Genomic DNA, 16,974 nt, shown 5'->3' on the forward strand with positions numbered 1-16,974 from the left:
TTTCCTTTCCTTTCCTTTCCTTTCCTTTCCTTTCCTTTCCTTTCCTTTCCTTCCTCTCTGTTGTTGTTTTCCTCTCAATGTTACCTTCCAAATGAATGTTTGTAGCCTTCCAAAATTTAGATACTAAAATCTTTTCTGAGATATGAAGATAGGGTCTTTGGGAGGTGACTATCATGGGGAAGAACCCTGTAGATCAGTAGTTCTCAACCTTCCTAATGCTGCTACCCTTTAATACATAGTTCCTCGTGTTGTGATACCCCCCCCCCAATTATTCCATGCTACTTTATAACTGTAATTCTGCTACTGTTACGGATTGTGACATAAATATTTGATATTCAGGATATCTGATCTGTTGAGCACCACTGTTACCCATGCTGTTAGTACCTTTATAAAGAAGGCCAGAGAGACTCCCTGCTCCTTTTACCATGTGGAGAACACAGCAGCAGCCAAATGCTGTCTGTATGTTAGAAAGCAGGCCCTCACCAGACACAGAAGCTGCCTTGATCTGTAACAGTCTCAAGAACCAGGATCCGCTTCGGGTATTTTATTCTAGCTGCCCAAATGGACTAATGGTACACTTTAGTGAGATGCCGGTTTGCTAAACAGGCTCTGAGGCAATCTTGAAGAGCCTGGTTTAATGATAATGCAATAGCAGTGGGAGCCATTAGGAACTGGTAGGTTTAACAGAGAACAGAGGGTTCCCGTGAAGGCTCAGGTAAGATGAGAAGACCTGATGCGGCAGCCTGCGGTTGGTGGTGAGGGAGGTGAATGGGACCTGCAGAGAGGGGTGGCCTGAGATCTGGAGGAGAAAGGTCAGAGAAGCAGAGTAACCCTTGTTGGGAGCCTTGGACTCACGCGAGGGCCTGGGCTGGTCACACCATGGACTTGTGTGACTGTAGCACCCACATGTTGTGAGCCTATATATGACACTCTCAATGTGTGTATATAATAGATATGTTCACATGGTGTTCGTGTACGCCCTTGGGGGCTTGTGGGAGTATCCATGAAAGTCTAGATGAGATGAACATGATACCTAAAGAATCTACCCATATGTGCCCGCATGCCATGTACAACTGTTCCCATGTGCACAAAGAATCTAGCTGCTATGTATGGTGCCACGTGTGCTGTGTGAACATCTATGTGGTCAAAAGTAGTGTCTGATGTACCCAGGTCTGATGTGTATATCTGCACTGCGTCCGTGTTTGCTATGCACAGTGCCCTTACTCACTTGGCAGCCAGCAGCATGCTCTTGCGGCTATGCAGTTCCCCAGGGTCAGCATGCTGTCGGCAGAGGTACTCAGCAGCTGCCTTAGCTGGAAACTCGGTCTCACAAACATAACCAAAGTCCCGAGCCAGGTGCACAGCTTCTCCTGGGGAAAGAGGAGATGTTTCTAGGGGTACTTCTGAGACCAGAGCCCAGCTTTGAACTCCTTATTCCCCGGTCAAAGCGCACCCTGCCTCTGGAGATGCCCTCTCTGGTTTCTCTTCTCAGTTCCAGCTTCACTTCCATCACCCTCAGCTCAAAGATGGAACTGGGACCAAAGTATGTCCCAGAGCCAAAGTCCAGAGTCACCAACCTCCAGGGAAGAGGGATGCACCCTACCACCACCTACTTACCATGTCGAAATACTGGCCAGTCTCCCTCCCCCACCTCAAGTAGCTCATGTGCACATGTATGTACAGACACATAAACAAAAAGGATTAGTTTCAGAATTTCCCACAAATACCAAAATATGTGGTATGAAATCCCTTACACAAAATGGCATGCTTTTTGCATATAAACCTACATGCATTCCCCTGTAGATTACCAATTGTCTCTTGGTAAATACCTAATGCTATATAGTTGCTGCGGATAGTTGCGTTGTTGATAATAATGACCAGAAATGTCTGCATGTGTGCATAGGTGCAGCTTTTTCAACTGTTTTGAACCATGGGTGGCTAAATCCTCAGATGTGCCGAATGCCCACATGCATCACATGCACATACTCCTACATACCGACACAGAGTGCATGCTCGGATACAGGATACAGACGTGACTAGGTGATACCCTCCTACATTAGGAAGTCTTACCAGAGGACATGTCCCCTCACAGTCACGTGAGTACATAGGCCTTACCTTCCACCAGCGAGGTCAGCAGAGTCACGTTGGCTGCCTTCCGACGGCCAGCTGGCAGGTTGAGCCCAATCTTCTCCAGCCGTTCCCGAAGACACCGGCCCCCATTCTTGGACTTGGCCCTTAACATACAGAGACATACACACAGCTATGGAGACAAGAGACGCCTGTAGGCTCAGTGACTCCCAAAAGACCTTCCTTGACCTCTATTTCTTGCTCCTTGTTCCTTGACCCTGCTAAGGCCTGGGTGTAGCCTTGTTTGGGGGGGTGTCTCTGAGAAAAATCCCAGCCTTTTCCTGACCTCACTCTAGCACAGTCAAGATTGGGTCAGAAACAGCACCGCGCTGTAGGAGTCCTTCATTCCTCCCCTGTTCTCTCAATAGCAGGGGCAGCCCAGGGTAGGCAGGACAAGGGAGCATCAGAGGGTGCTTTTCCCCACCTTAGCACATACATAAAACTGCATGTAGAAACACAGGGATGACAAACACGAGGAGACACAACTATATGCCAAGTCACATATGCACAGATGAAACCACCTTCAGTGTCTCCAAGAATATGGAGACACATATTACATTAGAGACACAGATATAGACACCAAAAAACATAGACACATGTGCACACCTATCAGGGTCCCAGAGATGTGTGCAGAATCCTAGGGATTCAACACAGGTCCCTACAGAATGTACAGAGACCAAGAGTAAGAAGATATCCCTCTAACTCCACAAACGTGCCCCTCCCACAGAGGTACACACATGTAAACCACGAGCTGCATAGAAAGAAAGAAAAACATGTATGAGAGAAGAGTAAAGGAAACAAAAAAACAGCTGGCTGCAGATGGGCATGCAGAGGACCCACCATGGGCCACACATTCCCAACTAACGCGGAACCTCACATCGTGTTAGGGCCATCCCCTAACACACATACACATGCAGTCCTTAGATCATTACACCTTCTCTCTGAAGCAGATCCCCGTCCCAGCTGCAAGAGCATGCAGAGAGAAAAACATGGCCCACCGTGCTGCTCACCCCAAACTCACACCAGTGAGGCCTGTGCTGCTGTGGGGAAGAGGGAAGGGAAGGTCCACCCTTCCCAAAACCAACCCTGTTGGCCCAGCTTAGTGTGGGTGAGTCTTTTTCTTTGTATCCACACTTCTTTCTTTGTCCCTGGGACTGTCTCCAGACCATGTACAATCCTGAGCCCCTGTTCACTGCTCTATCAGAAACTGAGGTAGAGATAATGTTGGGACCTGGGGTGAGGCTGATCCTTTCTCTGATGCCATGAGAAGGTCTGAAGAGAATAAAAATATTGGCTGGGGTGCTGTGTAGGATTGTGGGCTGGCTTTCCTACCTTCGGAGGACACCCCCCAGGAGGGAGGCGTTGAGGCACTCGGGAGGTGAGAGTCGCCGCTGCACCTCCCCCACGGTCACCTTGTACTTGGATGTTGAGCTGAGCAATGACAGCCGGCCGGGCACGGAGCAGAAGATCTCACTGGGGTTGCTGACACCGCCAACCAGGCTGTCTTTGGCCAGTGAGAGGGTGGAGAGGCTGCCAGCTTTGGAGGGAATGGGGACTGTGGAGCAGAAGCAAGGGAAGAGAGAGGGGAGGGGACACTGAGCCAGCGACCACAGGACAGCCATCAGTCAGCCGTGGTGCTGGCGGGTTGACTCACCAGCTGTGTGTGTGTGGTTGAGTGATCCCAACACTTTCCAGAGGGAAGGTTCTATTATCCCTGCTTTACAAAGGGAGAAATCGAGGCACCGTGAGGTGGAAGTGACAGGCCCAAGTACCAGAGTTGTCTGGTTCTTGCCCTGGGATCCCCTTCCTGAGCCCTGCTGGTTCCTCTGAAAGCTTAACATCAGCCAGGTGTTGGCCCCATCCGAAAAGTTGCTGGACACGAGGAAATGGAGTCTGAGGTGGGATTCCTGGGTCACTGTGACAGGGTCTGGGAAATCACCCAGATTCCCAAGTCCCCTTTCTACTTTGGTTTTCACCCTTCCATCCTGGGGATTTTGGAATCCTGCATGTTGGAAATAGGAGTTTAGGTCCTATTAAGCCTCCAGCCTTTCCCCTTGCTGCCAGGTCTAGAAGACAGGTACTAAGGATCTATAAGCCCCTAAGCCCCTCTCCTAATCAGTCTCTGTGTGAGGCAAGGAAAGGAATCAGGATTTTCTAAATTCTCAGCTCAGAAAAGTTCTTCATGCAGCGACTCCATTCAGTTTTCTCTCTCTCTCTCTCTCTCTCTCTCTCTCTCTCTCTCTCTTTCTCTTCCAAGCCAGGGTTTCTCTGTGTAGCCTACGCTGCCCTGGACTTGCTTTGTAGACCAGGATGCCTCTGTCTCCCGAATGTTGGGAGTAAAGGCATGTGACACCACACCTCGCCTCCATCTTCCTTCTTAAGGGCAGAGGAAGGAAGGAGCCAGGTGCTTGCTGTTTTGGAGGTCTATTGGTTCTCTCATTCAGGGAAAGAAGGCCTTGGTAGAGAAGGCCTGTGTGTGGTGGGTGTGAAAATCAATGGGGAGTCTGGACTGGAGTACTGAGCACTCACTGCTGTGTGCATACAGATTAGACGTCACCCCTCAAACCTGCAGGACAACCCATGATGCATCAGTGCTACCCTTGTTCCCATTCTGCAGGCAGGGAGACTGAAGCCCAGAAAGGTGAAATAGTGGGCCTGAGATCCTCTAGGTGGCAGATCGAACTAGTAGCAAACCCGGGACCAGTGTCTCAAAAGCAGTTCTCTTGGCCTTTTCATTGTTCAGAAAGCACTTTCCCCGCATCCTCATAACAAGAACACCTAGGCCCCAAGAACAGAGATGAAAAAGAACCTGATCCCAAGGTTCAGGGCTGGCACAGTCCCACTGAGCCTTTCCCTACCTGATCGCTCAGTCAGAAACGTCTGTAATGCTCCTGGCCTTCTCTTGCCTGCCACATGCTATACAGAACCTTGTCCTATGGCTTTCATTTTTAACCTGACTGAGAAGCAGGCCACTCTCTCATGTACATAGACACTCTTTGACTGAATTTCTGTGCAGCCTTTGCTCTGGTCCCCTGCCCTAGTCTAGAGGGTCTTTCTGAAACATGGATCCCTCCACAGTCTGCAGCCCACCAGTGCCTGATCAGCCCCCTGAGAACCAAATCCTAGTGCATAGCCAGATAGGATGATGCTATCAATGAGTGCCAGTTACACTCCGCAAGCTCCTCACGGGCAGCTCTGTGGAGCAGCACTGTTCTCCATATACCCAGATTACAAGGAAGAGGCTGGAAGTTCAGAGGTCAGGATGACATCATCTACTGAGCCAAAGTGGGCCATGGACTCTGGCCACTGCTCCCAAAGGTCATATCCCTGATACATCTTTTCCTCCTTCATCCTCCTTAGTGTCTTGGCTCCTGCCTCCTTTTCTAGATCCTGCCTGGTCCTCGTTTGTCTATTAGGCTCTAGACTAAAAACTGGCACCTAGAAACATAATTTAGGCTACAGCATTAAAAAGTAATGAGCAAGGCAGTGGTGGATTAAACACACCTTTAATTCTAATAAAGAAGGCAGAGGGATCTCTGAGTTCAAGGTCAGCCTGATCTATAGAGTGAGTTCCAATATGGCTAGGGCTAGACAAAGAAATCCTGACTTGAAAAACAAACAAACAAACAAACAAACAAAGTAAAGAGGTGCTAGAGAGATGGCTCAGTGGATAAAAGCATGGGCCGCTCTTGCAGAGGACCTGGGTTCATTTTCCAGCACCCACATGATGGTTCACAACCATCTGTAACTCCAATTGCATAGGATCCAATGTCCTTTTGTGGCCTCCTTAGACATTGCATTCATGTGGTACTTGTATATACAGGCAGGTAAACACTCATACACATAAATAAAAATAAATCTTTAAAAAGAAGAAAATGAAGGCTGGGCATGGTGGCACACACCTGTAATCCCAGAACTCTACGAGGCAGAAGCAGGCAGATCACTGTGAATTCAAGACCAGCCTGGTCTACAAAGCAAGTCCAGGACAGCCTAGGCTACACAGAGAAATCCTATCTCAAAAAGAAGAAGGAAGAAGAAGAAAGAAGGAAGAGGAGGAAGAGGAGGAGGAGGAAGAAGAAGACAACCAGGTGAGGAAGCACGCACCTTTAATCCCAGCATTCAGGAGGCAGAGGCAGACAAGTGGGTCTCTGTGAGATCTGGGCTAGCCAGTGACACAGAGTGAGACCCTGTCTCTAAATAAACAAACAAATGAATAAATAAATAAATAAATAAATAAATAAATAAGATACGAGACTAATTTCAATATGGTAAATAGTATATAAGGGCTCAACATTTTATTTATCCTAATCAGAACTATAGTCATTTCAATGTGTAATCAATATTTTAAAAATAATTGATGAGATATATTATATTCTTTCTTTGTACTTAGTCTTCAAAATCTAATATGCAGTTTATACATACAGCCTGCCCCCATTTAGACCAGTCACTTTTCAAACACCCACAGCTTTGTGACTAGTGGGCCGCCACAGTGGATGGCACAGCTCTGGACTTCAAAAGGTGACTACATAAGTTATCCCCACATGCAACATAGCCAGTAACAAGAGGTGGCATCAGGAGAGCCCTTCTCCCGAGCAGGCACCTGCCCAGAGCCTGCTCCCCAGGACACAGCCCCTACTTTACTCTGTCTAGGTCCTACCTTCCTCTGCCCCAGTCTCCCCGCCATCTTGTAGGCAGCGTTTCCTGCCTCCCCCTCCCCCATGTCAGCCCCTTGCATACCTGTCCCCATCCCCACAGCTGTCAGTGCTCTTGTCTGTTTCCACAGCTATCTCCCTACTAACGAGGAGTCTATGGGAGCTTGGCCTTGGCCCAGGTGGCCGTAAGTGAATGTGGAAAAAATGTGTGTGGAAAAGGTGCTCTTGGAACTGGAACTGGGAGGACGATGGCCACCATGCAGATGTTTTCCACCCCAAGTCTTGAAGGTCTAACCCAGGCCCCCACAAATGCTAAGCAAACATGTTGCCACTGTCCTATATTCCCACTCATCCATTTATTTATTTGTTTGTTTGTTTGTTTGTTTGTTTAGAAAAGGGTCTTACTAAATCACTTGGTTCCCTATGTAATACATAGGAAAACACCTGGCTAGTGTTTTACATCTTTGTTTATTGTGTGCACTTACATGTGTGTAGAGGTCAGAGGACAACTTTCAGGAGCTGCTTCTCTCCTCCCTAGGGATCCAACTCAAGTCAGCAGGTTTAGTAGTAGCACCTTTACCTGCTGAGCCATCTCCCTGGCTCCTGATGATTTATTTTCTGAGGCAGGGTCTCACCGTACTAGATGGTCTGGAACTTGATATGTAGACCAGGATGATCTTGAAATTACAGAGATCCACCTGCCTCTGAGTGCTGAGACTAAAGGCATATGCCGCTACACCTGTGGTCCTGATAATCTTTAAAATAAAAGTGAACATGATCACCTATGATGAAAAAGAAAAGCAAAATCAACAATGAACAGGATTTCAAAGTTGTAGATGAAAGCAGAGCTACTCTGTCCCTGTGCTCACCTGATCTCGACCATCTTCCAGAATGAGGAAGGACATGCAAGTGGGGAACCCTTGTCCTGGTGTCCCACTCTCCACGCCTCCAGACAGACAGAGAGAGAGAGAGAGAGAGAGTATCTTGCCACCTCTATCGTCTGTCCTGAGAGGACCTGGGGTAATAGAGCTATTCTGTAGCTTGATTGCTTTAGTGCTCTCGTGACCACATATATGTTTGTCATGGAAGTGAACATTGTTCTATATTTTGAACATCAAGCTTGACTTTAAAAAAACAAAAAACAAAAAACAAAAAAACAACTGGGGCCTGGAGAGATGGCTCAGTGGTTAAGCGCACTGGCTGTTCTTCCAAAGGTCCTGAGTTCAATTCCCAGCAACCACATGGTGGCTCATAACCATCTGTAGTGAGATCTGGTGCCCTCTTCTGGTGTACAGGCACACATGCAGGGAGAACACTGTATGCATAATAAATAAATAAATATTTTTTAAAAAAATGAAAACTGTAGCCTGGCAAGATGGCTCAGTGGATAAAAGTGGTTTTGGTACAAGTCTGATGACCTGAGTTTGATTCTCAGAGCCTATGGAAAGACCTGGATGCAGTAGCACACATCTGTACTCTCAGCACCCTAATGGCTAACTAGAAGAATCAGCTGGAAGCTTATGGGCCAGCTAACTTGGAGTTTGCTGTGAAGCAGCAGAAACCAGGCCTTGGGAAGCAGAGGCAAGTGAATCATCGTGAGTTCAAGGCCAGCTTGGTCTACCTAATGGGTTCCAGGACAGCCAGAGTTACATAGTGAGACCGTCTTGAAAATACAAAACAAACAAACAAAGAGAAAGAAAGAAGAAACCAGAGAGTCTCAAGAAGGCAGAATGTAAGAACTGACTCCCAAAAGTTGTCATCTGACCTCTGTCCTCCCTCCAAGACTACTAGCCAGAGGGAGGTGTCAGGAGAGCCAGAAGGCTGGAATTTTTCTCTTCCACACAGCTGTTATTTAAGCCAGGTATCTCCTAAGGCCAGGCCCTGTGAGCTGGGAGAAAGAACAAGGCTTTCTGGAGCACTTAACATTTGTTACAAAACAACTGTGCACAAGAACAGTGTGCCCTGCTGGGCATAGTGGCGCATGCCTTTGATCCCAGCACTCAGGAGGCAGAAGCAAGCTGATATCTGTGAGTTCAAGGCCAGCCAGAGTTATATAGTACAACCATGTCTCAAATGAAACAAAACAAAACAAAACAAAAACAAACTAAAAGTCAATATGCTGTCAGCATAGGTATAGCCACAAGGGTGAGACTGCACATGACTTGCTGTTTGTCTCCCATACCCACAAGTCAGACACTAGCACAATGACTCCTAAAGGCAAAGTACTCTATACTCTAACCCTGGTGTTCCTCAGTCATGCATGAATTAATGAAGCCATTCATTTATTCCTAACACACACATACACATACACACACACACACACACACACACACACACACACACACACACACACCTCAGCAATACAAGGGCTCCTAGTTACTCAACCTGTTAGACAAGACATACCCATCCAAATCTTTCATCCAAGAAGTAGGCATGGTCTGGCTACTGAGTGTTAGGATTGCAACACTCTTCTAGAAAGTATGCTAAAGTTACAATACTTCTGGAAGAAAATATAGAACAAAAATTTTCAAGACTTTTAGGTAAGCAAAGAATTCCTCGCTACAATAACCCAAAATACAGCATATAAGAGTAAACAGTTATAAATTGGATATCATTAAAATTCTAAAGTTTGGTACCTCAAATTAAGCAAATAGAGAAACTCTGTTTCAAAACAACAACAGCAACAACACAAACCTAGGTCTTTGGGACCGGAGAGACAGCTCATATGTTAAGAGGATACACTGCTTTTCCAGAAGGCCAGGATTTGATTCCGAGCGCCATATTGGTTGTCTCACAGCTGCCTGTAACTTTGGCTTAGGAAATCTAATGCCTCTGGCCTTCAGGGTCACCAGCATTTGTGTATAGATACACACATATGCATACACATACATATACGTGTAATAAATCTTAAATGAACCAAAGGCCCAGGGAAGAACATTCAGCCTTGTCACAGAGCTTTGGCTGAGTATACAAGACCTTGAACTCAAGCTCCAAAATAAAAAAATAAAAAATAAAAGAGGAGGAAGAAGGGAAAAGAAAGGGAAAAATCATAGATTGGAATATATCTATCTATCTATCTATAGGAAGATAGTTATATATATACAGAATAAGGTAACTAGCTAGATGGTGGTGGTGCATGTCTTTAATCCCAGCACTCGGGAGGCAGAAGTAGGCAGAAAAAAGCTAGCCTGGTCTACAGAGCGAGTTTCAAGACAGCTAGGGCTACAAAGAGAAACCCTGTCTGGAAAAAAACAAACAAAGAATAAGATAACTGGTCAATAAACAGGTGAAAAAATGTTCAACATCATTAGTCATCAGGAAAACACAAATTAAAGCACTATGGAGACATTAGACGGCTATAACACAGAAGACAATATGAGGTGTGAGGGTGTGGAGAAACTGCAGCACCCACACATGCCTAGTAGGAATGTAAAATAGCTCAACAACTTCAGAAAATGCCTGAGCCTTCCTCTCCCTCCTTCCTTCTCTCTACCCCATCCCCTCTCCCTTCTATCCTTCCTTAGATGGACTCCACTTTTTGGGAGTTTCTTAACAAACAGAAGTGGACCAGGGGCTCAAGAGAAGGCTCAATGGATAAAAGGCACTCTCCGCTGAACATAAGGACCTGAGTTTAATCCCCAGTGCCAACATAGGGAAAGGACTTTTCAGTTGCAGAAAATTCTCCTCTAACTGTGCTCCCACAATGTGCGTGCACACGTACACAAACACACACACACACATGCACAGTCACCTGACAATAAATAAAATGGACCACATAGTACAGCAATTTCATTCCTAGGAATTTCCCCAAGAGCAGGAAAATCATGTCTACACAAAGGCACATGTATGAATGTCTATAGCACCATAATTTATAACAAACAAAAAGGGGATTTGACTCAGAGCACCTCACCAAAGAAGAAAAATCTATCAGGGGTTAGAGAGAGAGCTCAGTGTTTTGGAATACTTGCTATTCTTACAGAGGTCTGGTGTTTGATCCCCAGGTCCTAGGATGGTGGCTGACAACCATTCATTTCTCCAATTCCAGGGGATCCTATACCTTATGACCTCCACAGGCATACACATGCAAGAAAAACATTCATACACATCAATAATTAAATCTTTAAAAAGAAGGTTTAATTATTTAAACTTCTTGGATTGTTGTTTGATTGGTTAGTTGGTTGGTTTTTTTTTTTTTTTCTTTTAAAAAAAAATCTATTGATTTTTATGTGCATTGACATTTTGTCTGTGTGAGGATCTGTCAGATCCCCTGGAACTGACATTACTGACAGTTGTAAGCCGCCATGTGGGTGCTGGGAATTGAACTTGGGTCTTCTGGAAGAACAGTCAGTGCTCCTAACCACTGAGCCATCTCTCCAGCCTTGTTTTGTTTTTTTCTAGATAAGGTCTCACTTTGTAGCCCTGGCTGTGCTGGAACTCACTATGTAGACCAGGCTGGCCTCAAATTCACAGAGATCCACTGTCTCTGTCTCCTAAGTGCTGGAATCAAAGGTATGTGCCACCATGCCTGGCTTGTTTAACTTCTTTTGTGAATGAATGTTTTGCTTACATGCAAGTATGTGTACCACCTGCGTGCCTGGTGCTGAGGGAGTCTGAAGAGGACTTTGGATGCCTTGGAATTGGAATTACGGTTGGCTGTGCAGAATCACACTCTGGACTTCTGCAAGAGGTCTCAACAACTGGGTCATCTTTCCAGTCCCCCAAAAGAAGGTTAAAATGAAAGCCATTCAGGGCAATAGTATATAAAAACCCAAACAAAAAACCAAACCCAATAACTGACAGATGTTAGAGTTGAGACAAACCCTAAAAACATTTGCTAAAAGAACCTAGATGCAAAGGTCTGTATAGTTTCCTCTCTATAGGGCAGGTCCTGAATGTGCAATGCAAATTTATGGAACAAAAGCAGATCAAGCATTGCATAAGGCTTGAGGCAAGAATGAAGATTAACTACAGATTACTACAGATAGGAATGAAGGAACTTCAAGGGTAACAGATGTCTCAGAGGGAGGGTGGTAGCGGTCATACTATTCTATACATTTATTAAAACCCATTAAATCAGAGGTAAGTAGCTCAGGAGGAAGGTGTTTGCCACTGCTCCTGGTGACCTGGATGTGATCCCTTTAACTCACATGGCGGAAGGAGAGGACCAACTTCCACAAGCTGTTCTCTGACCTTACAGACACTAGATAGACAGACAGAAAGATCGATAAATAAAATGAAAACCATTTAATTGGCCTGGGTGATAAAGGCACACACCTTAAATCCTCACATACTCCATGGCCCCTGTTATCCTTGAGTAAATTTAAAATTATTTCTATATAGGCAATGTTTCTTTCCGTTTCCTTATGGGGTGAAATTCCTAGCAGGCAAATGAAGAAGAGCTGTGGAAATGCTGGGCTAGATTCTAACTTTACATGAAAACTGAATAGTTCATCATGGATCTGTTTCCATTATTCTCAATTATTATTATTATTATTATTATTATTATTATTATTATTATTAATTGTTTTGAGAAACAGTTTTTTGTGTAGCCCTGGCTGTCCTGGAACTCACTTCTGTAGACCAGGCTGGCCTAGAACTCAAGAGATTCCCCCTGCCTCTGCTTCCTGATTGCTGGGATTAAAAGTGTGAGCCACCACCGCCCCACTAGTCTCAATTTTTAAATAACATATTCAGATACTACTTATGGGGCCCGGGAGATGGCTCAGCAGATAAAGGTGCTTGTTGTCCAGCCTGAGCGCCTGAGTTTGCTCCCTGAAACCCACATGAAGACAGAAGGAGAGATGCTCCTCCTGTAAGTTGTCCTTTCACACTCACCTACACATCCATGCAGAAAAGGATAAAAATGTAAAAAATAAAAGTGCTTTTACAAAGGTAGGAGGGGCCCGCGAGTTACAAACCCACATCTGTCGTCTCAAGGACTATGGGTAGTGAATGGTTGCTGGGCAGCGGTATAGCAGCGGTGCGAAGATAACACACTACACGTACGCTCCCGCAGGCAATCATCACTGAACCGAGTAGAAAAGAGAGGAAAGGAGAGACCGGAAGTAAGACGGGGTGTTTGGGAGAGAAAGGTTTCAGCAGGAGTGGGAGGGGGGTGAGAGAAATTCATTACCTTCATGTATTTTGGTTTGGTTTGGTTTGGTTTTTAGTGACAGGGTTTCTCTCTGTAGCCCTGCCTATCCTGACTCGCCTTGTAGATTAGGCTGGCCTCGAACTCACACAGATCCTCCTGCCTCTATCTCCCTGAGTGCTGGGATTACAGGCGTGCACCAGCGCACCCGGTCGTTATATACATACGTGAAACTATCAAAAAATTAAAATATTTTACTCGTCTTGATTGGTTAGTAGGCTTTTAAACACCCCATTAGGGAGCCGGGTGCTCCCCTCCCTCCTCTCGAGGCCTGTACTGCCGGGCCCAGCCCCTAGCCTCACTTCTGAACCTTCCCCAGAGCTGAAGAGAGCAGAGGGGAGGGTGTCTGCTTCCTTCCATCTTTATTCGGGAGAGCCCTTGAGACCCAGTCAGGCCCCCAGCAACTGTCTTCCGGAAGTAGGGACGGATGTCTCTCCAGTCTCACCCCCAAACCTCTCTTCTCCAGCTCGTCTCTAACCTAAAACCCAGCCGTATCTCATCTCTAATCTCCACATCGCCCCATTTTTAACCTTCACAGCGTCCCCCCCCCCCCCCCCCAGGCGCTTGTGCAGTCTGTGCTTAGTGCGACGGAGTAACTGTCCCGGTGCGCTCAGACTTCAAAACCCGGCACTCCTTTACAGACGCCCACTGAGCCCCCTGCAGAAGCCTGTCCTTCGGGAGGCCTCCAGCCTCGGGAGCGGGCCGCCTCCCCTGTGCGCGCCTAAGACGCCCTGAACAGGCGGGCACAGCGCCATCTCCCCCGAGTCCCCTCTGGGCGCCCAAAATCGAGCGCTACTCCTTCGCCCTCGGGTTTCCTCGCGGTAGCGGCCGCGGGCTGACCGAGAAGTCGCGGCGCAGGGGAGGGGCCGGCGGAGGCGCCCTACCTCCTTCCCCTCCGGGACGAGGGCCTGTGGGCCGCCGAGATCTGGCTTGGGAGACTGTGCAGGCGCCAGTGCCCCGAAACCCTGGTGAGATGCACGCGGGAGGCTTCCCTCCATCCCCAGGAGGAGGACGGCTTCTGCGGGGGGGGGGGGGGGCGGGGGTCGCAAGGTTGCAGGGTCCCTTCGCGCCGGGAGGCTTCGGGACTCGGAGACCGAGCGGTGGGCGATTGCTCACCGCGCAGAACAGCGTCCAGGGTCTTCGGAAACCACCCGGCCTCGCGGGAAGGGCCCGAGGACCAGCGCCGGTGCTGACCCGCCGCCGATGGCCGCCCAAGCAGCGAAGCCAGGTCCCGCGCTCACCGTGGAGAACCCGGCAAAACCAAAACCAGACTGGGCGTCGCGGGGCTCCCCTGGGGAATGGGATCTGGTGGTAGCGCTGCCTGCCTCGCCGAAGCCGCTCCTCTTGGGGTGGACCGTGGGAGCCCGCTGTCCCGGGGCAACGACCCCCTTCTCTCTCTCTCTCTCTCTCTCTCTCTCTCTCTCTCTCTCTCTCTCTCTCTCTCTCACTCTCTCTCACAGCCCCGCTGGGCGCCAGACGGCCGAGCTCGCCGCGGATCCAAGCTCTTCCTTCCGCGGATTGTCCCGGGTCTGTTTCCTCCCTCCTCACCTTCTCGCGGTTGCTGCAGGGCCTCAGGCTGTGACTCCCCTCAGTCTGATTTAGTTTCTGTGGGCGCCTCAGCTCGCGTCTGGTGGCCACAGACCAGCAAGCCACTGCTGCCTCCCAGGTGTGCACGTCCGGATCTGGGCAGCCCGGCAGGCCCCGGGAACCTACGACCTAAAGCACTCAGACCCCGGAGCTCCTTCCTAAGACTCAGAGTTTGGGACTCTCTAGGAGTCAGTGAACCTGGGTTTCCTGCCCCTGAGCCTGCGCAGGAGCCAGGATCTGAGGGTTTGCGAAAAGCCCAGGGGCAGGTTATTGAAGACTCCAGATCCAGCTTTCCCTTCTACCAGGTCAAAGCAAGAGCTTCCAGGAAACCAACAGAGTGCTGATAGCAAAGCGCTGGTGAGCTACACGGCGGGTCCCCAGCATCTTCCCTTGTGCTCCCAGCTTCTGGTGACTGTCCCAGATTCCCCAAGTTCTGGGAGGTGTGTTCTCTCATGCCCCAAACTCCATACCTAGCTCTAGTTCCTGGAAGTCCAGCCCCTTCCACCATCTCCACTCCCACCACAAGCCTCCCCTGAGAGCCTAAGCAGGGCAAACAGCCTGGGCTTGAATTCACTTGTTTGAAAAACAGCTCCAGCCAAATCCTGCGGGAGGTGCGCCTGCCCTCGGGCACTACAGGCTCCCGTGTGCCTCTGAATTCCTTTGGGCACCCACCCCAAATCTACGGAGCTTGCCCAAGGCCTGGGTCTCTCTCTTTCTGTCTAATCTGCCTCTTTCTCACCTCTCCTCTCCTTGGCATGGTCAGAACTTGGTCGTTAGGCCTGAAAATCTACTCAAGGGGTGTCTCACACTCCTGCCTTTTTACTGATTCAAAAAGACAAACAGGTATGGAGGCAAAAAAAAAAAAAAAAAAAAAAAAAAAAAAAAAAAAAAAAAAAAAAAACAAAACTCACCAAGGAGAGGCCCTTATATTCTTAGAACACCTCAAATACCAAATGACAAAATTCTAGGACGCATGTTAGGTATACGGAGAACCCCAAACCCAGAACTACGTCCCAACATACACAGATAGAAATCACAAATAGAGTCACAACAACAGACACGGAGAAACTCTCTGCTGTCTAGAAAAGGAACATCCAGTCCGCACAGGACCCTGAGCTCAGCAGCAACACAGACACCTCCGGAGTCAGCGGGCCTGACCCGGAACCCAGAGCCCATCACACACCAGTCACGTCCTGTAATCTTAAATGCTTCACTTGAGGCTTCACTTGAAAGAAAATCCCCTGCTCTGGGAGGTGGGGGAGATGCAAGCTCCCCAACCCCCCTCGCCCCCATCCAGGTTCTACTGGGAAGAAAGGTGAAGCAAGCATTTGCCAGGCTCCAAAAGGTCGAAGCTCAATAAAGTGGAAACCATTGAACAAAATCTGTGGGAACAGCGCTCCCATTCCCATTTCTTAGGAAACAGGGAAGTGGTTTAACTCGTTCTGCAGATCGACTCCCGATCCACAAGGACTCCCTCCCTCCCGAGAAGAGAGGCCAAGGAGTTGTAGCCTAGATGGTGCCGGGACCCACCTCGGGCGGCAAACTCCTGAGCAAAATCATCCAGCCAGCGCCACTGCCAATAGGCGAGGAAGGATGTACCGAGGCCACTGAGCCTGGCGACGCACGGGAAACAACCACCAGGGAGGGCCTGCACCCTCACGCCTGGCTCTGCCCTGAAGCTGCACACCACTCCTTACCTTTCTTGATCACGGATTGGTCCAGGAGACTCATTGCCGGGTCATCTATCGCCTGCAAATAGAAGAGGGTGGCAGCGAGGGCCCAAGCGTGGACCTAGTCAGCTGTCGCTTCCCAAGTTCGGGCTACCCCTCGTCCAAGTCTGTTCCGCCCTACGCGCACCACCGGCTGCCTGAGGCGGCTACCGGGCGTGACCAGGAATCGCCTGGGCTCGGCACCATCTGCGCCCAAGCTGTAGCCCTGCCTGGGTGATCGCCTTGCCTTACACAGACAACCGCTGCGCCTCTCCTAATCCCAGGCCGGGCTGCCCCGGCGCACTGGGGCTGGGCATGGATGCCCACCGTGGCTCAACCCCGCAGTGGGGAGAGACAGAAGTGATTCAGCGCGGGCCGTCGCCATTCAGGCACGGCGCAAGTACTCTGGGCCGGGCAGCACCCAACGCGGGGGCCCCTGTCCGGAGGCATCCGTGGAAAGTTGCGGGCTGGGAGGAGAGTCCCAGACTCCTGCTTCGGCCACCTTTTGGGTCCAGCCGGGATGCTAAATCGCACATCCGGTCCCACCCCGGGGGGCCTCCCCTCCGGTCTTACCTGCAGCTCCTCCAGGCCGGGCGCCGCCGCCAGGCCCGGAAGACCGAGGGGCGCCTCCGCCAGGCCGTGCGCGCCGTCGGCCAGGCTGTGCAGGAGTCGGGGCACCGCGGCGGCGGCGGCGGCGGCGGCGTAGTCCCGGCGCGGGTCGAGGCCCAGGGCGCGGGCGGGCGGCGCC

At 49.2% G+C, this 16,974-nt stretch overlaps 1 protein-coding gene across 1 annotated transcript in view; it reads right to left on the reverse strand.

Annotated features, from left to right (window-relative positions):
- Tfap2e (transcription factor AP-2 epsilon) overlaps nt 1-16,974 on the reverse strand; it is a 20,695-nt gene that overhangs the window by 1,411 nt on the left and 2,310 nt on the right. Inside the window, exons 2-6 of the mRNA XM_055610966.1 lie at nt 16,800-16,974; nt 16,215-16,266; nt 3,460-3,682; nt 2,116-2,234; nt 1,229-1,370 (exon numbers count right to left, since the gene is read on the reverse strand). Coding sequence (XP_055466941.1) covers nt 1,229-1,370; nt 2,116-2,234; nt 3,460-3,682; nt 16,215-16,266; nt 16,800-16,974 — 711 coding nt within the window. The remainder of the gene's footprint in view (nt 1-1,228; nt 1,371-2,115; nt 2,235-3,459; nt 3,683-16,214; nt 16,267-16,799) is intronic.

The sequence above is a fragment of the Psammomys obesus genome, unplaced genomic scaffold, assembly GCF_907164565.1.
Source record: "Psammomys obesus unplaced genomic scaffold, mPsaObe1.curated_primary_1811, whole genome shotgun sequence".
Taxonomy (NCBI): Eukaryota; Metazoa; Chordata; class Mammalia; order Rodentia; family Muridae; genus Psammomys; species Psammomys obesus.